The sequence below is a fragment of the Microcaecilia unicolor genome, chromosome 1, assembly GCF_901765095.1.
Source record: "Microcaecilia unicolor chromosome 1, aMicUni1.1, whole genome shotgun sequence".
Classification (NCBI taxonomy): Eukaryota; Metazoa; Chordata; class Amphibia; order Gymnophiona; family Siphonopidae; genus Microcaecilia; species Microcaecilia unicolor.
This window is the reverse complement of record NC_044031.1, coordinates 708,422,258-708,445,627: the sequence shown is the minus strand read 5'-3', so window position 1 is coordinate 708,445,627 and position 23,370 is coordinate 708,422,258. Positions and strand designations below refer to the sequence as shown.

The following is a 23,370-nucleotide window of genomic DNA, read 5'->3' as shown; positions in this document are numbered from 1 at the left end:
GTTTTACAGAACACAGAATGGGAGGAGCGAGAGTATCCAGAGCAGAGGAGAGAATAGTATAATAGGAAGAGACAGCCTTATTGACAGACTTGGATAACATAGTGGTAGAGAAGAGATTTGAAACACTGGAGGACAGAGTAGAAGGGTCAATAGCCTGAAGATTCCTAAATGTACTGGTTAAGATTGGAAAGGACTAGGGAGGAGGGTGTTTAAGTGTGAAAGTTATCAGATGATGGTCAGAGAGGGGATGAGTTGAGGCACAGAAACTGGAGAGTGAGCAGTTTGAGAAGAGGATAAGATCACGACAGTGGCCATTCTGGTGAGTGGGGGCAGTGGAGCACAGTTGAAGATTGAAAGAGGATGTTAAATCAAGAAACTGTGAAGTATAAGAGTCAGAGGGATCATTAGCATGAATGTTAAAATCTCCCAGAATGAAGGAAGGAGATGAAAGTTCAAGAAAGAAGGAAAGCCAAGCATCAGAGTCAGTGAGAAAGGAAGAAAGGGACTTATCAAGGGGGCGATAAATGACTGCTACTCGGAGAGGCAGAGGAGCAAATAGACGGATGGAGTGGACTTCGAAGGAAGAAAAACAGTGAGACTGAGGTAGAAGAAGAGGTTGAAATCTACAAGAGGGTGAAAGTAGTAGCCCGACACCACCTCCGCGGCCAACCGGGCGAGGAGTATGGGAGAAAAGATAACCTCCATGGCATAGGGCCACGACTGAAGCAGAATCTTCAGGGTAAAGCCAAGTTTCAGTTAGGGCAAGCAGATGGAGAGTACATGAGATAAAGAGATCATGGATGTAGTAGGAAAGTTTGTTACAGACAGAGCAGGCATTCCACAGAGCACAAGAGAAAGGCAGAGAAGGAGTGGGGAGGAGAGGAAAAGAAATTAGATTGGAGATATCACGGTGTGACCTGCACAAATAGGATGAGAGCTGATGTGGAGGACCAGGATTGGGATTAATGTCCCCAGCTGAGAGCAGGAGCAACAGAGTACGGAGAAGAATAGGAGAGGTACGACGACAATGACGAAGGCGAAATGTACTCAGATAGAAAGGAGATGGATGAATGGAAGGAAGCAAATGTTCAAGGTTGAGAGCTGAGAAAAAGGAAGATGAAAAAAAGAGGTGGTGAGATGATGAATACAGAGGGTGGACAATGTGTTCCTGCAGTGTACAGTGGTTTAATTAGGAAGGGACAGTTACCAAGAAGAAAAGTGTACTGGAGCCATAAGTAGTAACTGGGAGAAAAATAAATGTAAAGAGAAAAATTAGGAAGGGACAGTTATCAAGAAGAAAAAGTGTACTGGAGCCATAAGTAGTAACTGGGAGAAAAATAAATGTAAAGAGAAAAATGCCCACACGGCACCTAGAGCGGAGGCCCTGAGTGGATCGGAGTGGACCTGGGAGTAGAGGTCTGCATAGGAACGGGGTTTGCGGGGATCCAGCGGGAATCCCCTCCGGGTCAGCGGGAGTGCTGCGGGGACAGAAATAAATATGCGGGATTCCCCGTGGGGATGGAGGATGTTCTGGCGGGATTCCCGTGGGGACGCGCGCACGTACCTTTCTTTTAGTGGGCAGAAACCAAGCTCTCCAGTGCGAAAAGAAGGACGCCCTCAACTGCCCCGTCGCAGGGACGGCCAAATACCAAGGGGGGTGTCAAGCAGAGCAAAGGCGTGGATGTGCTCTGAGAAACGTCCATTTTAGGTGTCCTTAACTGCTCCATCGCAGGGATGGCCAAATACCAAGGGGGTGGCCAAATACCAAGGGGGTGTTAGAGGCACAGCAAAGGCGTGGATGTCCTTCTTGGAGAAACGTCCATTTTGGGCGTCCTTACCTGCTTCATCGCAGGGGGGGGGGGGGCCAAATTTCAAGGGGTTGTCGGGCATAGCAAAGGCGTGGATGTCCTTCTCGGAGAAACGTCCATTTTGGGCGTCCTTAACTGCTCCATCGCAGGGATGGCCAAATTTCAAGGGGGTGTTGGAGGCATAGCGAAGGTGGGACTTGAGCGCCTAACACTTAGGCGTCCTTCATCCATAATCTAAAAAAAAAAAGGACGTCCTTGACAAGCACTTGCACGTTTTCACCCGGGTCTCTCTCTGTCTCAACTCATGTTCAACACGTGAAGGAGATTTTGTCAGACCTCGGTATCCACAGAAGAGAACTGCACAGAGGTGAGCTCAGCTGACTATTTTTATTTTTTATATGTGTACTAGCCGTTGAGCTCGTTAAAAACGGGCTAGTATGGGGTTTTGGCAAGGCCCCCTCCCCTCGCCGCTGCCCCTCCCCCCCGAGGTCGCCGCTACCGGTCCCCCCCCCCCCGGAGTCGCCGCCACCACCCCTGCACCTGGCCCCTCTCTTCGGTATTGAACTTACATCGGCAAAACGCAGGCAGCACGCAGATCAGCTGAGCTCCCATTGGCCTTCCTTCTCTGCCTGTGTCCCGCCCTCGTGTAACGTAACATCGGCAACGGCGGGACACAGGCAGGGAAGGAAGGCCGACGGGAGCTCAGCTGTTCTGCGTTTCGCCGATGTAAGTTCAATACCGAAGAGAGTGCTCGGGCCAGGTGGAGGGGGGCGGCGGCAGCGACCTCGGGGGGGGGGGGGGAGCGGTGGCAGCAACCTCGGGGGGGGGGAGCGGTAGCGATGTCGGCGGCTTCGCGCAGTTTCCCTCTCTGTCCCGCCCCCGTCATCACGTATTGACGCGGGGCCGGGACAGAGAGGGAAGTCTCTACTGCGCATTTGCGAGTGAGTACGGTTACTCGCCATTTATATGTTTGATAGGCAGTTTATTTCTCTCATGGTGGGAACCGGCTGTTTGTGAGCTGTTTTACTGCAGCTAAAGCATTAGCATACCCACTTGTTTCTTTTGTTGAGGGCATTTTGCTGTTTGGGTGACCAATAATTCTCTCTATTTTAGTGTGGAAAAAACTTCAGTTTGTTTTATTTATTGCCCTTTTTCTAAGATTCAGTATATTAATGAGTGAAGAAATATTTTCTCTGATTCGTTTTAAATGAATTACTCTGCATTGTGTGCCCCCTGTCCACTCCACTCAGTACTTTATACTTCCTTTTTTATGGGGACGGGCGGGGATGGAGGAGATTACTCACGGGGATGGGTTAGATTCTGGCAGGGATGAGCGGCAATGGGTTTGATTCCGGTGGGGACGGGCGGGGATGGGTCGCATTTCTGTCCCCGTGCAACTCTCTATCTGGGAGTCACCCCGCAGAAGGCTGTAAAGACTTCTATTCAGGGGAAAGCTTTTGTTTGGCAAGGACAAATTATTAAGGACCCTCCTGGCCCTTTTGAAAGCAGATTCAACCACCATGGAATTGTCAGGAAGATGAAGCTTCTCAAATCCCAAAGCCTTTTGGACTCTATACATAAAAATCAACCTTGTACACCTGCTGTACAGAGGAGGGGGAGGGAGCACTGTCACAACCTCTTTTGATGGATTTTCAAACTGGGGGATGTCCAATGTCTCAGCCCTAGGCTCATACGCAGTTTCCAACTCAAATGGGGCAGACTTAGCCATCTCTCTTACAAGATCAAAGAAGAGAACAGGGGGAGACTTTTTCCTTTCATGTGGTAGGCTAGAAATCAACACTGTACAATGTACACCAACTCCAATGACCCTTGAGGCCTGCAGAGAGTACATGGGCCTCCAGGATAGGCTGAATTGCTTCTAGCCTCACTATCAATGCTCAACGCCATTTTGAAAGTAGAGCTGGCATGGGCAGGAGCACTCGGGGATTGCTCCTGCCCCAACTTCACCACTAGACCACCCAGGAAGGGGGCAGAAGGGGCATCTAATCCTGTTCGTGATGGAGGGGTCCGATTAAGGGTTGTCTGATAATCCAGAACGCCAGATATCCGAAGGTCAGAAAATTGGGACTCTACTGTAGCTTGATATAAAAAAAGAACTAGAAAACATTCTTTAAAAGGAGTGCTTATTAATCTTTTTGTGCCTGCAACCCCCATAATCATGGCCAAATAAAATTGAGTGACAAACTGAAGGTGCAGAATAATAATGCACCAATGAAGAGCCCACCAGGTCACAATCCCAAACATGGGCTTTGTAAGCCCATTTGTAAAAAGTAGGGAAATGTAACATTAAAGAATCATAAGAGCGTAAAGGCCTCACACTAACTAGTGAAGCATATAGCCAAGTGCCATCCTAATAAAAATGGTATTTAAAAACCAACAAAATTTTTATAAGAATTTGATGTTTTATAGGTAGCCAATGCAATTTAAGCAGCAAAGGAGTAGAGTGATTATATTTTGGGGAATGAAATATAAGTTTTGCTGCAGTATTTTGGAGAAGTTAGAGCTTTTTCTGAAACTTTACAGCATGTAAACAACAGCATTATAAAATTGGTATTTATATCTATACATATCCCAGTTTACATATGCAAATGTCACACAAGGCTTCTAAAATGACCTCCTAAAAACAGTAATTTGTAGGCATTAATAAAAGGCCTTTGAAAAAGAGGTTAAATGACTCGATACCTTGTGGTTTACTGTTTCTTCCTGTTCCCTCTGGCACTGAAAAAGGTCATCTTTCATATCATTCAGCTCATCCTCATGAATCTTTTCCACCTGCTTTTGACGTTCTTGAATCTGAATTGTGCCTAAAAAAAGAAATACCAAGGTCCTATGAATCAGCATTCATTTCCAAATGTCTAATGCATCAATCTTAAAATCTAGCTTAACAAATTAAAGCAGAGTCTCAGCTTCTGAAAATAAACTTTATTCTCTTCTCTCTGACTGTTCTACTTGACCTACCATACATAGGGAAGGAAAATTCCCAGGTGCCTAAAATTTGTCATCTGGCATCTGCTATTGTCCCTGGCTGGAAGAGAGCAGCCTCCATTGTGGGGAGTTCAAACTCAGCTGCCACCAATGTGGCAAGTCTGGGCTGAAAGACAGCAGCTTCCATGGTGATCAGTCAGGTGCAGACGAGAGCCATTTCAATGCAACAAGCTTGGATTGTCACCAAATACTAGAAGCCTACACCTAAGAGGAGCCACTGAAGCCAGTTTATATTCAAGATAACATTTTCCCCTAAAAAAAAAGGGGGAGGGGGAATGTTATCTCGGTTTATATTTGATTTTATACAATAAATCGTTTGCTTGGCTTCATGTGGCAGCCCTATCTCCGATTTTGACTCTTTACTTATATACGAAAGGATAGCTGAATTAATACAATGAATGCAGGTGCATCACAAGGAACCAGGAAAAAAGGCCTTGCAGGCAAGAATAAACAGAGGGCTGATGGTTAACGGCATTTATTCAGGGAGAAATGCCACTGAGAAAGGTATTCAACAGCACCCTCTGAATAGTAGACCAGGAGTTTAGTCAGGGTGGAGACGCAAGTTATCCGGATAGTGGCAATCTTCAGTGCCACGATCCGGATAGCTTAAGAAAACAGATACCCTATCCTAAATGCTACCTGGATATGTCATCTGGAGAGTAGCTGAATACTGTCACTATCTGGATAATTCTACAGCTTGCTTATCCAGACATTCAGCAGCAGCCATTATCTGGATACAGCCACTGAACATTTTTTTTTTTTTGCCCACATAGCTGGCATCAGAATACCCCCACCAAAAATAAACAAAAACAAACAAAAAAACCTCTGTCATGGGCTCAATAATTGGGGGGGAGAGGAAGGAGGGAATTGCCAAACCAAGGTAAAAGGAAACAATGTTGATTACGATACCAAGAAGCAAATCAGTACAGCATACAAAATGCAAACAGGAGAATTTAGCATCTGCCTACAGGCTCCATAAGCTATCCTTTCTGAAGTTACCTTCTGTCCGAGTGAACAGAATGGAGGCTTCAGTATTAAAGAGCTTATATAACCCTCTACCTGCTAGCATCAAGCCACATTTCATACTTTTAGAGCAAGATCTTTGAGCGTTCAAATCATAATACTTTCCCAGTAGCAGGAATGTTCAAGCTACAAGCACACTTATCGCAAATACATGAGGTTAATGTTATATTTAACTTATGTTAGGAGAACATCATTTTACAGGCTCAAGTGGGTGCTTATAAAATTGCTCAGAGGGATACATGCAAAAAAACAGGCACTCAGAAAACACAGTACATAGGCTATAAATGGACAGGCGTTCCTAGGTGGGTATAGTAGGGGGTAGGACTGGCAAAATATGTGAATTTTTGCACACACACTCACAAACGTATACCTGCCTCAGAGGAGATGTAAATCTATGTGCGAGCTTTCAGGGAGGCAATTTTACAAAAGGCACATAGGTACAACATGTGTATCTTTGTGCCTTTGAGGCCTAGGCTCTCAAAACATTTTCAGGACTTTTCAGGTATTTGTGTGCTTTCAGCAAACTGCCCCTCTAGTGCAGGAAGAAAGAGGTGGGGTAGCACCAGACTGTCCAGTAATGTAAGCACAGGGAGTTTGCAGCCTTTACCGGGGACGCTTCCCTTTGAAAGTTACCTCGAAGGTCTCGTGGGCTATCTGAAAATCATCCCAATGTTGCTTAAAATAAAGCAAATTCCCTAATCACACTCAAAGAATCTACTGTCTTGTGCACTCTAGTCAATATAAGATTGCTTTAATTTTGTGAAAGGAGAAAGACCCTTTCAAAAGTACTATGATAAGAAATCTTCTCCCCTTACTGCAACGTTCATGTGAAGAGCCTCCTGAGTATGCAGCTTAGTTTCTTTTGATTCAGTGAACATTTTGTGACAGTTCCCACATTAAGGAAAACAACAAAAAAAAATTTCGGCTATTTTTGCTATCAATGGTGAGTACTGGCTCAGATGCTACTACTCCAGAGGATCACTTCTGGTACCTGCAGAGCTTACTATGAAAACATATAAAGCAGCAGCCACAGTCACTTTTCTTAAAAGCCTTGGCAAGAGGCAGTTCAAAAGCAGTTAAACCACAGACAAGCCAAGTTTTTCTCCAAGTTCCCCTGCCCATAGCAACAATATATTCAGAGCTCTTCTCAGAGAACAACTCTGGTAAATCTGCTGCTGTGAACAAAAATCCAAAAAGAAGCATAGTGCTCTTAAAGGGACAGTCACCATCTCAAGCATAGGGCACAAACCCAGCCAGGATTCCAACATTAGTTCTGTCAGCTATGGGGTCCCACGCTCATAATTTGCTGAGACTAAAATAAGTGTACAGTATGCAGTCTTTCAATTGTGTAATTAAATCATTTAGATTAAGAATTTGTAATAAAAATTTGAAGTTACAGAAATTTGCAAATTATTCTAGACCGATGATGGAGTGGCCTAGTGGTTATAGGGTGGTGGACTCTGGTCTTGGGGAACCGAGTTCAATTCCCACTTCAGGCACGGGCAGCTCCTTGTGACTCTGGGCAAGTCACTTAACCCTCCATTGCCCCAGGTACAAATAAGTACCTGTATATGTAAGCCGCATTGAGCCTGCCATGAGTGGGAAAGCGCGGGGTACAAATGTAACAAAAATAAAAAATAAAATAAATACATAAATCATGAGCCTTTGAGTAGAGATCCTGGATTGTAAGTGCCCCTGGCCAAGAACTTTTGACATGCCTTGTGCTGCTTGACCAACTGTTGAACTGACTCAGCCTGTTCAGGAGGGAGCGTCTCAGCCAGGCAGACAATATGCGCACCAAGTTTCGCAAATGAACGCTCATTAAGAGCTGGTATGATTGTATTCAAGAAATGAGCATTGCAGCCTGGTATATCTTCCTCCCAAAAGAATCCAGGATACTAGCTTCTCTGCCTGGGGGGTTCCGAGGAATAGTCCCAGGAACTCCTGGCTCTTTTGAGAGCGGATTCCACCACCATGGGAGTGTTGAGACAGAACCTGCCTCGATGTGGAGAAGCCACGTCCTCAAGAACGGTGTTGAGAAGTCGGCTCCCACCTCGACTCCGGTGAAGATTCCTCCACCGACATCGGATTGCCAGCTTGGGTGGCAGTCGACACCAGGGCCACATGTGGCATCAGAGACCACACCGCAGGCTGAGGGACAAGCGGGGCCACAATGGGAAGCAGAGTAGGCGCAAGCACCCCTCATGCCGATACACACCATTGCATGAGACTATCCAGAAGCTCAGGAAGCAGGTTGCAGAACTGCCGGGGTTGATACAGGAGCAGGGTCTTGGCTGTGGAGACTGACGCATCGGTACCTCCAGTATGGAGGGGGAGCGGTCCTCCTGGTACCTATGCTTCTCAGGTGCTGAATCTTTCGATACCCCGGAGCTCCCGGTACTATGCATTGAGGGCGACCAATGACGATGCTTCTTGGCCTTCGTCCAAAGCATGTCACCGAGGCTCCCTGGTGTCGACGAGGACGACGTCAAATCCACACATCGCCTCGGGGTCAGGTCCAACGATGGACGGTCCCCGGGGTCCTGCACAGCAGGAGGCCTCGAGGCAGATGGAGACCCACTTGATGCTTCACTGCTCAAAGTGTCTAAAGGTCTTTTTTTTTTCTTGAATGTCAATACAGACTGTCCAGCAGTACAATTAAGCTTGGTACAAAACAATATCAAACATAAACAACAACTACAGCAATAAGTATGCCTTGCAACCTCTCTGCATGGAAAAACCAGCACTGAAATAGATACCTCTGCATTGACTTTTAGAATAAACAATACTTCCTGACCCAAGACATTCCATTAGCACACTTCCATCTATGTCAAAACCACATCAGACAGCCACTTTCAACCCTCATTCATCCACTCAAACGTCAGACATCAATCCCTCCCCCCTTAATTTTTACGCAATTCCAAACAACGCGTCCACAACAGGGCATATGATCTATTATCCATTTTGAGGGACTTAGAGTAAAGCTGGGTTTCTCACAATTTCGCTGTCCATCCATCATATGGCACCGGATCTGGGGAGATCCAGAACTGCAAAATAGTTTTCCGGACCAGCAATAGAGACATATACAGAAAGCGCCTCTGGGGCTGAGTTAAGTGTTGAGTATGAAGAAGCAGAGCAGCATAATCCCAATTCACCTCCCTCTGGACAACCTTGTTAAGCAGAGAAAAAATCTTGTTCCACAAGGAGAGCGCAGGACATTCCAAAAAGTTGTGAACAAGAGTTCCCCTTCCAGTATGACATCGCAGACAACAGTCACTTTCCCACAGACCCAATTTAGCCCCTTCTGCCCTAGTCATGTGTGTTCTATGTATTATTTTATATTGCACTTCCTGCCATGAGTGGGAAAGCGCGGGGTACAAATGTAACTCTGCTGATTTGGTCATTCCGTAAAGTGTGGAAAAGAGTGCGCTGACCTGTGTGTGTGTAAATTCAGTGCCCAAGTCCCTATTCCATTGCTGTGTCAATGTCTCTAACCCACCTAATGGTAGAGTCAATTTCAAGATCTTGTACCAAATGGAAAGCCTATTCATTGAAGCAGGTAAAAAAAAGGAGAATAGTGTCTAGGTCTCCATATGTCCAAGCCGTGTCATACCTGCAGATATAATAACATATGGCGATTTGAAAACCCCCATTTATCCTTGACCTGGGCGAAAGTGAGAAAGGAGTCCCCTCTCTCAGACAGCAACTGCCCAATACGTGTACAGCCTGCACTGTTCCAGCTCCGAAATTCTGAACAGCCCATACCCGCTGGAAAGGCATTATTTCCCACTAGAGTCATAAAAGGCGAGGCATCAGGAGAAATGACCCTGACGCCCCCTCCACCAACACCACGCCCTACGCAGAGGGCGGAGAAAACCCAACTTAGATGCAACCCCAGAGGAGGTCCCATGTGGGGTATTCAAGAGATTAATAAATGACATAGGGCTGCTCCACTCCGCCACCCATCCTGGAGGGGAAAAACGGCATATCCCCATTATCCCTTGGAGATGAAGCACAGCAGGGCCGCAATGTTATATAAGCGTAGGTCTGGAAAGCCCATGCCTCCAAGGTTTTTATCTAAGATTAACTTCTAATACTCTATTCTCACCCCCTCTGTCTCCAGATAAAAGAGCAAATCAGGGATCTAAAGAGACGTTCATCTTTCCTTAACACCCAGACAGGAGCAGCCTGTAAAGGGTATAATAGCTTAGGCAAAAGTATCATTTTCACTAAGGCTACTCTGCCCATCAATGAAAGCGGTAAGTCCCTCCAAGTAACACATAGCCTCCTGATTTTATCTATGGGATCTAGGACATTGTACTTATAAAATAAGATTGGATTAGTACTGAGATATATACCCAGATAGCGCATCAAGCCTTTAACAGGTGGGATAAGTGATGAGGAAAACCAAGACTCCTCAGCGCGTCCAGACAGAGGAAGAAGTTCTGATTTGGAACAATTAACCCTCATCCCTGATAGATCTCCGAAGGCCCGCACCAAAGACAATACCTCCGGCAGGCCTCAAGGGGCATGCGCTAGGTACAAGAAGATATCATCTGCAAAGAGATTGATACGTATTTCCCTGTTCCCCACCAGTATAACCTGTATGCGGTCACTCCCCCTGATTATTGAAGCCAAGGGCTCTATAGCTAGTAAGAAAAGCAGTGGAGAAAGGGGACACCTCTGCCACATACCTCTCTGCACGGAAAAACTATGTAAGTTTACTATTTACCAACAACTGCGCCTTAGGAGATGTGTGAAGAGCGAAAATCCAAGCTACAAAGGTTCCCCCAAAATCAAAACGCTCCAGGACCCAAAAAAGGTACTGCCATGATATGCTATCGAAAGCTTTCCCCATATCTAAACCCACTATGGCCCCCAGTCCTCCCTTCCCCCTATGCTCTTGAATGGCCAGCAAGGCCCTAAGTAGATTCATAGATGGATATCAGCCAGACACAAAGCCCACTTGATCTTCATGCACCAAGGTGGATACCACCGCATTGAGACGTCTGGCCAAAATAGCCGCTAATAGTTTAACATCTTGATTTAAAAGCGAAATGGGCCTATAGGATCCTACTTGTGCTGGGTTCTTCCCCAGATTTGGTATAAGGACTATGTGCACCAGGTTCTGATAGAGACCCAAACCTTCCTACCCCAACCTATTAAACATTGCTCTTAAGGGTGCTACTACCAGCTCTGATAAAATGCGTTAATATTCCGGGCCATAGACAGCCTCAAGATGGCGTCCGTGAGGGAAGGTGCAGCGTGAGCGCTTTCATCCCTCCGTTGAATAATGCGGAGCGGCCTTTTCACCAGAAATGGTGAAGCGAAAGGGGAAGACCGGGGCGAAGGCCTCCTCTAGCCCCGGAGGTACTCCCGCCCTTCGTCAGACAACGTTGGAGACGTTTTGCGCACAGCCGCAAAGAACACACGATCCGATCTTGGTTGGGTCTCCAGTCCAGCAGAGAGACTTTAGCTTGGAGACGGCGTCCTTGAGTCCGCCTCCACAAACAGCGCCACCCAGACCCGGCGAAAGAGCAAGCCCAGCACGAGAACTCCAGACGGAAGGCCTGGAAGTCATAGGAGGCCCTGCTGGGTTTTCTACCCCAGAAAATGTGTCAGCGCGAGGGAGTTTAAGTGAGGCAGTTTCCTCACCATCCCCCATTCTGGTGACTCCGGCGGAGAGTCTCGATGGACAGAAAAGACTGGCCGTTGTTACAATGGAGATGTTATGGGATGCGATTCAGGCGTTAAATTTGACCCTGCTTCAATCTTCTAATGCTTTTAAAGTGGAAATAGCCGAAGTTAAACAACAGATATTCTTTTTTGGCGAAGAAGGCGGAAAAACTAGAGAAGACAAGTGAGTCGCATGATTTTGAAATTAAAAAACTTCAAAGTACTATTGCAACTGTTTTGGTTGATAAGGACAAGATGAATAACAAAGTTGAATATCTTGAGAACTTACTAAGGCGAAATAACCTAAGATTTTTGAACTTTCTGAAGTCTCCGATGATTTCTCCAACAGAGATGTTGCGAACATATTTCCTGGACGTCTTAGGGCTTTCGCCAGACTTAGTTCCCCCTGTTGTGAAAGCGTACTATGTTACTGGTGTTAAAAACTCCAATGTTTCTCCAAACTTAGATAAAAATCTGACTGCTATGCTGGAATCTTCATTGGAGATTATTACTGAGCGTACAACTTTGTTGGTTACTTTCGCCTTCGAAACCGATAGAAATAATATACTAAGGCTATATTTTAGACATATTGCACAACAATTTTGCGGTTCTAAGATACAGGTGTTTCCTGATTTGAGTAGGTCTACTCAGAGAAGAAGAAAGGAATTTATAGCCTTAAGATCGCGAACTTTGGCTTTAGGAGCCACTTTCTCCTTGAAATTCTCATGTAGATGTTTAATTTCCTTAAACTCTGTACACTATGTATTTTTTGATCCCGCAAAACTGTTGCAATTTATTACTGTTAAAGAAAGAGGCGTGGTCGGGACGACCTTAGTTGCTCCCATAGATAGCTGAAACCGCTGATCCGTAGTGTGCTCTATTTCCTCATTCTATGTAACAGATGTTTTCTGATTTTCTTGTATTTTTTTTTCCTTGTATCTTGAATTTAAATAGTGGACAAAATTTGAAGTATTTTTCCATTTAAAACTATTTACTTGGTATGTTTAATTTACTAATATTTTCCTGCATTTATATTATGTAAATGTATATCTGAATATGAATAAAGATTAAAATTAAAATATATATTCCTGGCCATAGCCATCAGGTCCTGGAGCTTTGGTCAATTTCAAGGCTTTAATGCCCTAGCTAACTTCCCAGTCCGTTATGGACTGTAGCGCTATAGAAATGCTAAATAGTAGTAGTAGTAGTAATTGCGGAAAAAACAAAAAACCTTGCATGCTTCCGCACTAAATTCCCTTGCCTGATAAAGAGAACTATAAAACTTTACAAACTGCTCCCTGATTTGAGTTTCTGAGGTATATTTTTGCCCCTTTTCATCTTTGATAGAGGTAATGACCTGTCTCCTATGGGGAGGCCTCACTAAGTTGGCTAGTAGTTTATCAGTCTTGTTGCCCCATTTAAACAGTTTAAAACCCTGAAGGTAAATATCCCTCTCCGCTCTTTGATGCAATAAGATAATTGTTTCCTGACCTGCATTAGTTGTTGCTTTATAGTGTTAGTAATGTGATGCACATGCTGCCTACGTAGTTGTTGATATTCCTGCGAGAGACACAGGAGATCCGCCTCCCTCCTTTTCCTCAAGGCAGAGGTATAGGAAATAATATGGCTAATATGGCCCCGCATAACTGCCTTGGAGGCTTCCCAATAAGTGCCAGGACTCACCCCCGGTGTGCTATTATGAGTCTGGTACTCCAACCATTTTTCTCTTAAATATAACCAAAAGGTCTTGTCATTATACAGAGAGGGGGAAAATTTCCACACCCTCTCCCCCGGGTCATCAACAAAGGAACAAAGGAACAAAAGAATGTAGTATCAATTATACAAGACTCAGCAGCCCGTGGGCACAGGGACCAGGCCAAAAGAAGATAGTCGAGCCTACAGTAAACATTATGGGGGTGAGAGAAGAAAGTATACTCAACATCATGAGGGTGCAAAACCCTCCATACATCTACTACATCTAGCCGAGAGGATAAGAAATTAACACCTTTAGCGTCTGACCCCCTATCTCTAGCCGTGGGCACCTTACAATCAATCGACGGATCCGCCAACACATTGAAGTCACCCCCCATTATGACGTGGTAGTTAGTGTAGGGCACTATTGCAGCCACTAAATCAGAAAAAATTTTATGAGACTAGGTATTTGGGCCATAAACATTGCAGAGGAGGATGTGGTATCCCCAAAGCTCATCAAGGAGGAGCACAAATCTACCCTCTTTGTCCTGCACAATTTTGTGAGTGTGAAAGGGTAATTGCTTGTGTATTAAAATAGCTACCCCTCTCTGCCGGCTATTGTACAAAAAAAAAAACACCACCTCCCCCACCCATCCTTTCTTTAGTTTTTGGTGCTCTATTGCTGATAAGTGAGTTTCCTGTATGTATGCTACATCAGCCCCTTCTTTTTTCAACCAGGATAAAATCTTAGTCCTTTTTACAGGAGACTGTATACCATCAACATTTAAAGTTATTATTTTCAATTTAACCATCACAGGCAGAAAAGGTACAGCAAACAGTGTGTGCACATATCAATGTAAACCCGTGGGCCTCCCAGCCTGACCCATCGAGTCGCACCTGACTCTCAGGAACTGATAATATAGGCTCTAAAATACTGAGAAAGCACGAGGGGGGCAATGATCTTCCCCTTCCCTCCCACCGGAAGTCCTGAAATGCCCCTTGTAGACTCATGCCCTGTTTCCGCTCCTCTCGCCCCTCCCCCCATGCACCAACTTTCACCCTCAGACATACCTTATACATACAAACACAACAACATACAACCCCATTCAGCCCCTCCCCATCCCTCTATCCCCCCTCCCTCCCCTCTCCCTCCCATGAAGATCGCACTGTATGAGGCCTTCAGTCGCATGTAAAGAACCCAGTAGCAAAATGTAATCAAGGGGTGTCCTGTACTCCGGGTCCACTGTCCTTATTGATATTGTCCAAGAATTTCTTCGTCTCTACAGACTCCTGTGTAAGAATCATTTGGCCTCCATGCCAAACTCGTAGTTTGGCGGAGTAAAGCAACGCAAACCGTATTCCCTTGTTGTGCAGCGCCGTGCACATAGGTGCCATGGCCTTGCGCATCAAGGCCACTCTCGTCGAATAATCATTGAACAGGAGCAGCCGGTGCCTGTCATATTCCATTGATGTCTGAGCGCGGTAAACCTTTAGTAATTGCTCCTTCACCTGCCAATTGGTGAAATGGGCAATCGCTGTTCGAGGCATTGCTAAGGCATTGGGTTCGCCCTGTGTGCCTATCTGATGCGCGCAATCACAGCAAAACGTGCTCTCTCACCATCCAGAAGGCCCAAACGCTCTGGGAGACACGTGTCAAAGAATTGGTAAAGTTTTTTGTCCATCACTGCTTCCGGTAGACCAATAACTCTCAGATTATTCCTCCTATTTCGGTTCTCTTGCTCTTCTATGCGATCACACAGTTCTTCCTCTTCCTTCTGAAGCAGAGTTAGTTGAGACGCCATGGCCCTCGCTTCCTCCTCTCCCGCTGACACCCGCTGCTCCACTTCCAATAACCAGCATGCGTGAGAATCAAATTTTTCATTAATTCCATCAACCGCCGACTGCAACTTAGAAAGTTGGTCCTCTAATGCTGCGGAAACCAAGCAAGAGATCTCCTGCACCCATTCAGGTGCCTGCATGGGTATTAGATTCTACGCCGGCTGTACCTCCGCCATCTTGTTCAAGCCCTTCCTCTGAGGTTGCTTCACTCTTCACTGCATCCTCGTGGACATGCCTCGACCAAAACCCTCAAGTGCTGGCCAGAAACCAGACAGCAAGATGCAAGCTCAAGTTAGTCCAGGGGTCCTTGTACTGAAGTTAATCTGAGATATTTAGCTGATTTTGGCAGGTTCTTCGAGGAGCCGCTCTCCCTTGCTGCTGTTCAGGTAGCAGGCATCACGTGACCCCCCCTGTCTAAAGGTCTAGCAGCAGCCATGCTTACCGATGCTCGACGTCAATGCCAAAGTTGAGGAACCGAACTTGGCTCCAAAAATCCTCTCTCATTCATCTCTGGAAACCCGGGTTCTCTTCTTAATGCAAAGACAGAGGACACAATTAGCGGGGCTATAGTTGGGCCCAAGACACTGTAGACACCAAGAACGAGTATCTTTCCAGGAGACTGTCCAATTGCAACGGGTACAGCGCTTGAAGCCACTGGGATTCTTCGTGGACATGGAAGGAAAAACTTTCTCGGCTAAATTAAACGAAGTGATGGTGCCTGAAAAAGGGACAAGGCACGGCAAAAAAGAAAAGGAAAGTTCCCGGCAGAAGTCAAGGCCTAAATGTGGCCTGATGACAACAAAAAATAAAATAAAACTTAAAACTCAGCAAAACAACTAAGAACTTAAGGAAAAATAAGAGGATGTAGGTTCCACAACAGGAACACAATAAAGGATGAAAAAAAAAAAAAAATGAACGAAAAATAGCCGAAAGGAACAAAAAAGGTATCTACAACCAAGCGATGTGAGGAGATGGGAAAAAAAAAACCCACGTCCTCTCCTCACTGTGGTGGAAAAAGAACGAGCCCGAGTTCGCAAGTGGGAAGACACTCGCACATGCGAGGTGGAGCATGTCTCGCGCTCCACAAAGCTCTCATTAGACTTTTGTAAATTCCGAACTGGGCAACGTGGGTCGACGTCACCCACTTATGAGAATTAATAAGACTGCTTGATCTTGGAGAATAACTCTGAAGCTCGACACCAACAAGTATGCTGAAATCTCTTTCATCAAATTAGTATACTCAGTTCTTCTTGACAGAGAAGCATTATGTACACATTCCAAATTTCTACTTAAGATGATACTGGAATTTCATCTGAATCAATTAATCATTTTTAAGATATTTTTTTTTGAAAGTGGTAACATGATTGTCAATCCACAATTTTCAAGGAACACTACTACTTGGACTCATCTTCTTGAATGGACAGTCCATTTATGAACTGAGCAACACTAACAGGGGTTGGATACCAGCACAGAAACATCCCCCAGTGTTCAAAAGGCCCCTTGTGTTGGTTTTCTTGAACTTTAGAGAATAACTGCATTTCAATGAGAGAGCTGCCAGGGATAATATCCTTGTTTGCTTGGCTGCATTCCCTTGCTGTCCACGGAGAACTACCAAAAATAAGCAGTTTATGTCTCTTCCAGCTTCCCTCTTACCACTGTAAACTATTTCCTTCCACCTCAACCACTCTGCTCAGCCTGAGAGATAGTGATTACTAAGCTGCAAGGAGGAGAGGGGGACAGTGTTCAGGTATTGGCACAAGATGATCTGGAGATGGTCAGTACATATCTAAGAACAAGCCATTCTGCTCAGCTACAGCCAAACTCGCATACAGTGCCAAAAGCAACACCAGTACATCTCATTGAAAATTTCCCAGTAGAGACCACTGATAGGCTTACATTAAAATACTAAGCAGAACTGTCTTTCTTTGCTAAGGTCGCTTGAGGAGACTACATTATTTTAAAAGGAGATGATCTGAGGCTCATCCAAGCTTTGTGTGTGGATTAATACTGTTTTCAGATTAGAGTTCACATCACCACACTATCCATACACTGAAAGCTTTGCATTCTCCATATGGTACTCACGATTCTTACCTCCAAGTTTACCTGGGAAAGTAAAATTATTTTCACATGCTTAGCAACTCAAACATAGGCAAAACACGTTTAGAACATGAAAATATTTTGTAGTTTATTCATTACAATCCAAAGTAACATTTAAAAGGTTACTCTTCTATTGCAGTTTCAGATGTCCATTATTTAAGCAGGATGTCAGCTGCATTTGCCTATAATTTCTCCCTTTTGCCCTAAAACATTCTTGCCACTGTATATCATAGAGGCCATAGTTTTTATTTTAGCTATTTTGCTTTTCTTGAGCTGGGAGCAAACTTAAGAGTTGAAGAGAGCTATAATGTGCTTTTTCTGAAAAATACCTTTCTAAGGCTGTGGTCTGACATTTGGCCTATGCTATGCTAACTTGTGATACGTTGCTGGTCAGCAACTAAGATAGAGACTCCTATGACTGAGGACATCTGCTGTATCCAGATAAACAATCAAAAGGAGAAGTAAGTGGGTGTGAGCAAAATTGTAGCCATAGCACAATGGTGGGGGTAGTAACTTGGTAACATACCCATTATCTAATGAAAACTTATGCTTATAAACATGACAGGCCCTGTCAATTTAAAATAAATAAATGATAGAATTTCATGGAACATGTTGGAACATGAGTCATCATAACAGGAAACAGAATATTCTGGAAAGATGCATGTTCATTAGGTAGGAAGGGTAATTATAATTAAGGTAACGAAAAAAGGAAGAAAAAGTATTTAAGAGGAAACAGAAGTGAGGATGGCGAGCCTCAGTGTGTTCACTAGCAGGTGGACATATTGACAGCTCCCAGGAAAAACTCTGTTTTTATTTGCTACATACTGTATACTGTATTGGGAGTTTATCTGTTACTATTTCAATAATTACTGATTGGCTTCTTTGACAATTTGAATAAACATTTATGTCTAATACTTATTTAGTAGACAGAGTTTTTCTTGTCTGGAATTCTGCCTGGGGGAGTAAAGATTTACTCGACGGTCCACCCCCACCCCCCAGGAGACCTCCAGAAGGTTACTTCTGTCTCAGAGGCAAGACAGAAAGTAGACACCACTGAATATGACTCTCCTGTACAATGAGAGATAGGATGATAACCTTGCTTAATATAGCCTACAATACACTAACAAGCAGTCATTGTGTCTTGCAAACCGCGGTTAAGTCAGCATTCCTAAAGTCTAGAGAACCCGAGGAATTGACAAAAGCACATGATAGATCTGTAGCAACATACTAGGGACTAGGTGTTGCCATTTACGGTTCACAAAGCACACACAAATTAGTCCAGTGACTTACCATGAAAATGGCCAAAACCCATGCTGATAGCAATCACCAGAGCAAGAATAATGCAGCTATTCAGTTTGCTGTTCAACCTGCTGGGCTTCTCTTTCTGCTGCGGAACATCTTGCTCTACTGGAGGTTGATCATCTGAGTCAGATGCAGACACGGTCCTCCTTTTAGCACGCCGGCGTTTGAGAGTGGGGCCTGACTGGTCACTGGCTTCATCATTGCTAGACTCATCAGCACTGGCTCGATGTGGGTCAACTGAGAGAGTAAACACAACTCTTTAGAGTAGACCAAGGTAGAACCATCATCACCTCCCACCTGAATTATTGTAATTTTATTTATCTGGGGTGACTACCAAAATATGGCTGCTACAATTATTACAGGTAGCCACAGGTGAGAGAGGGCAAATGCCATTACTGACTCAGCTCCATTGACTTTTGATTCAACTTAAATTATTATCCAAAACATTAACTATAGTATTCAATATTATTAGAGATCTTTCGGACATTTAGATGACTCTATTCTCACTTATTGTTTATTAAGAACTTACTATAATGCATTCTTCTAGCAAGTAGGTCGAAGTGGTTTACAAAAACTAAAATACATTGAAAATGAAAAAGAAATCCATTAAACATAGGAAAGTATGACAATCACTCAGAAAAACACCACTACATAAAAATCAGAGGCAGCACTGTAGTCACACGAAGCCCATACCAGGCCCTCCATATGCCTGCTGAATAAGTACATTTTCAGAAAGGCTCTAAAGCATGCATAAATTAGTTCAGATCATAAATTCAAAGAAAACGAATTCCATAAGGCAGATGCTAGGCAGAAAAATGCTGAGTGCCTGGTCGATTCTAGGCGGGTCTTGCAAGGAGAAGGAATAAACAAACAATGGTCACGGAAGGAACTATGTGTCCATGTGGGTTCCTAGGGAACTGTCAGTGAAGAAAGATAAGATGGGCAGCCGTAACAAGGAGATCTAAAGGTAAGAATTAAGGTCTTACACTGAATATGAAAGCAGACAGGAAACCAATGTTACTTGCACCCCTGCTTGACCTCTGACCATAAATGGGTTGTTGGCTGGCCTTGCAAAGTATCTGTGACTGTCACCTGGTCTCAACAAGGAAATTTAACTTTCGTAGAAAGGCTCTGTTCCTATGGAACCAACTACCAGAATTACTGAGAGGTCATTTGCCCTTTTGACCATTGCTAAAAACTTGGGGGTTGATATTCAATGCAATTTAACCGGCCAGAAATGGTTCCTGGTCGGTTAAATTGCCTGTCCTGGGCTCAGTTATTTTCAGTGGCACTTAAAGTAGCGATGAACTCAAAACCGGCTATTTTGGGGGCATTCTGAGGGGTGGAGTCAGCACTTGGTCGGTTAAGTGGCGATATTCAGAACTTCTGGTTAGGTTAACTACATAAATTAGGACCACATAAAAGTCAGTCCCATCTTTATGTGGTAACCCTCAGTCAGTTAAGTGCTGAATTTCACAGTTAACCGGCTATGTATTAGCTGGCTCTGCAAACCTGGAAATTCAATGCCATAAATGAATGCAGCATTGAATTTTCAGGTTTAGTGAGCATTTTCCTTTTTGCTGGGCCTCTCAATTTATTCAATACCGGGGATTAATCCGACCCGATGTCTGGAAGACCTTTATAGAGTAAATTTACTGCCTAAGATTCGTGAGCTTCTGGTGGATCTAGAGAGATGGGAGGGTCTCAATCTTTCTTGGATAGGTTGCGTATCAGCAGTTAAAATGATGCTCCTTCCCAAATTACTCTACTTATGACACTGCCTCTCTCCCATCACCCAAAATGTTTTGCTGATTTGCAGTGTAAAGTACTCACATACATTTGGAGAAAATGCTCGCCAGCATAATGCCATGTATAAGTTGACAGCACAGGGCAATGGGTGTTCCTTTTTTCTTTTTATATTATCAGGTAGACCATCTTCAGATTTTGGCGGATTGGCTCCAGGGCCCGCAGAGGGCATGGAAAGATATGGAGCATACACAGCTAGCCTCAAGGTCATTGTGGGCTATTGCTTAGCTACCACAGCGGGATCTGTTAGCGGTCACCAAGGCAGCTCCTCCCCTGATACAGGGTCATCTTATGGTATGGGGGAAGTACGGGACAAGTTTTTTTCCTAATAGACTATATTTTTGCAAATGGCCATTTGCTCTGCCCCTCAATTCCCCCGGAGAGAATGGATCAGCAGAATCACCAGTGAGAGGGCTTGGGCCTTCGCACATTGCAGCAGATTTGGAAGGAGGGGGAGATGTTGCCATTTACTGACCTTCGACAGGAATGTGGGTTTCCATGCCATCACAAGTATCAATACCATCAATTGAGGAATTATATTTACCGTAAAGCCCAGGGAGAGTTACATCTAGGAGAGACACTCTTAGGCCCGATGCGCAGAAGCGGGTGCTAGAGGCCATTAGAGCCAGACTAGCAGCTGCGTATGCCAGCGCACCATGCTTAAAGGCCCCCGCCATGGGGAATAGCAAGCAAACTGAAGGATAGCACCTCAAGAATGCAAATGCATGCTGATGAGCTAATTCCCTATCCCTCCCCAATGCTCAATGGGCAGTGCGCCAAAGAAGCACTCCTCCTGCGGCAAACTCTACGCCAGCTCAGAGCTGGCATTAGGGTTGTGCCAAGCTGTGGGGAGGAATAGGGAGATTGGTCTGCCTTCCGTATAGCTACTAGGAAATCAACAAATGTTCCTTGGGTTTGACATCTTCACACTACATACTGAAAAAAATGTGCAAGGTTAGGACTTTTAATCATGTGTGTGAAGCTCCATTTTGTTCTAAAATTCTGAGGCATAAGGAGTGTGACCTTTACGGTGAATGCTGTCTCAACAGCTTCTATGGAAGGAGTTTTTTCTACTTGCGGTTGTGTGGAGGGTGATGCAGGCTCCGTTCCAGGGTGCAGGTAGCAGCAAGTAGTTCTGTGCCTGCTTCCCTCTCCCCCTCCCTCTGGCGCTCTGGGCATGTGCTCAAGAGCTGTACTTAATGCACAACTCTAGAGCACATGCGCCAGGTACCATCCTCCCCTTAATGCCTCCAAAACTCCCTCATACTCAATGCTATAAGTGAACAAATCCACTTAAATCTGTATGTCATTACCTGCACAAGGTGAATGAAGGGCCTTATCACAGTTGCTCAGCTCTTGCACAATGACCTGAATACCTCACTGATGAATGTATCTCCTATGGATCCTTCGATTTCCCCCAAGACACATTATTTTAGAAATGCTACTTGGGTAATTATTCATTCAGGTCCCACTAGAAAGTCGCATGGGAACGGGGACTGCAAGAATCCCACGGAGTCTGTGGAAATCCCACAGGTATGACTTTCCAGTTCGGGTTTCCCATGAGGATGGGAGACATTGTTGCAGGTTTCCCATGGATACTCAAAATCTCTTGCAACAGCACTCTGAGGCTTGGAACACACAGAGAGGCTACTGGAGCACCACAATGAGGCTTGGAATACAGTGAGAGGTTGAAAAGTGAATAGCTTGAGGGAAGTGAGAGAGGATCATGCCACGTGGGAGAATAACAATGGATCGCAGGAAGGGTGAGGGGGAGAAGCAGGAAAGAGAAAATCATGCAGACCTGAGGGGGGGGGGGGGGGAGAGAGAGAGGAAGAGAAGAGGAAGGTAAATCATTTTAATACAAAATTACCACACCCCCTTTTTTTGGACAGAAAAAAAATAAAAATTTGGAGGTACCTTCACTCTCTCACTAAAAGAATACTGTTGTTTCTTCATTTGTGTCCTTTAAGATAGTACTTTCAGTGGTGAAACATATTTATGTTACAATGTGCTGAATTTTCTGGTCCAAATTGCTGTAGTTGTTTCTAGTGTAAGTAATATGATCCCGTACTTTATTCAGATTATAATAAAAGACCTCTAATCAAATATTTAAAAAAATTATCCACTTTTGTCACAAAAGGTTAAATAATCACATTCTGAAGCAATACACTCCATGATTTCTTTCCTATTAGCATCTTTGGGCTAATTATTTAAACTTGATTGCATACCTCACCAGTTCGCCTCATGGCCAGTTACAACAGAAATGAATTCAAACAGAAAATCAAATCAAATACAAAACATAAATGCTCATCCCCTCACCTGCCATCAGTTAAATCATCTAACCCTCCAGTTCACGGTTCAGGGCCATCGAGAGGAGGGAGCTGGGGGGCAAGATTCCCTGGGTCCAGTGCCAGCAAGGTTTCCGGAGGCAGGCAGAAGATTCTACTCCCTCGGTCTGTCTCTCTCCTGCGTGTCAGGACCCAGATGATTGCGTTAACGTGATAACCTGGGTCCCGGCACAAGGAGCAGGAGACAGACCGAGGGAGGAACGCAGGAAGGTAAAAGTGCAGCAGCGGCCCAAGTGGAGGGGGAGGGTGGCTCTGTCCCGAGCCCGGCTCTGTCTCTCAGCAGCCCTGTCATAGTTTGCAACATTGTGACTTTTTCATGACCAGTCACATGACGTTTCCTGGTGCACTTCCAAGGGCAATGTGTTCCACAAAGCTGGCTGGTTAGTGACACTGTAACTACACATCTTCTGGAATACAAAGTAATAGTTGTTGGAATGATCTAAGTGGGGTATATGCCTATGACCATCAGGGTTCAGTTTCTTTTTGAGCAAGGCCAGCCTTAAGCAGGGGCGACAGGGGCAGCTGCACCTGAATCAGCTTTGCAACTGGCGGCTGATCAAAAGTTAAATCTTCTTTTCCTTTTCCATCTCCCACTCCCTCCCCTTCCGTAATCAAGCTCCTCAGCACTGACGCTCTATAGTCCTCATTTGAAATCTTAACTCATAGGTGGTGGTGGAGAGGGGGACACTAGGACTGGAGTAGCTTACACACTCCACACGGAGCTAGACGGACATAATACTCAACCATATCCAAGCTGTTGTTTTACACTGTAG

At 44.8% G+C, this 23,370-nt stretch overlaps 1 protein-coding gene across 5 annotated transcripts in view; it reads right to left on the bottom strand.

Moving 5' to 3' along the window:
- Positions 1-23,370, bottom strand: part of CCPG1 (cell cycle progression 1) — a 172,612-nt gene that overhangs the window by 58,095 nt on the left and 91,147 nt on the right. For 3 of the 5 annotated variants that reach the window (XM_030189112.1, XM_030189116.1, XM_030189107.1), the window contains exons 7-10: positions 18,973-19,017; positions 18,432-18,680; positions 17,136-17,147; positions 4,512-4,633 (exon numbers count right to left, since the gene is read on the bottom strand). In XM_030189112.1, the coding sequence (XP_030044972.1) occupies positions 4,512-4,633; positions 17,136-17,147; positions 18,432-18,680; positions 18,973-19,017 (428 nt within the window). The remainder of the gene's footprint in view (positions 1-4,511; positions 4,634-17,135; positions 17,148-18,431; positions 18,681-18,972; positions 19,018-23,370) is intronic. The other 2 variants (XM_030189121.1, XM_030189129.1) reach the window with 2 other exon arrangements.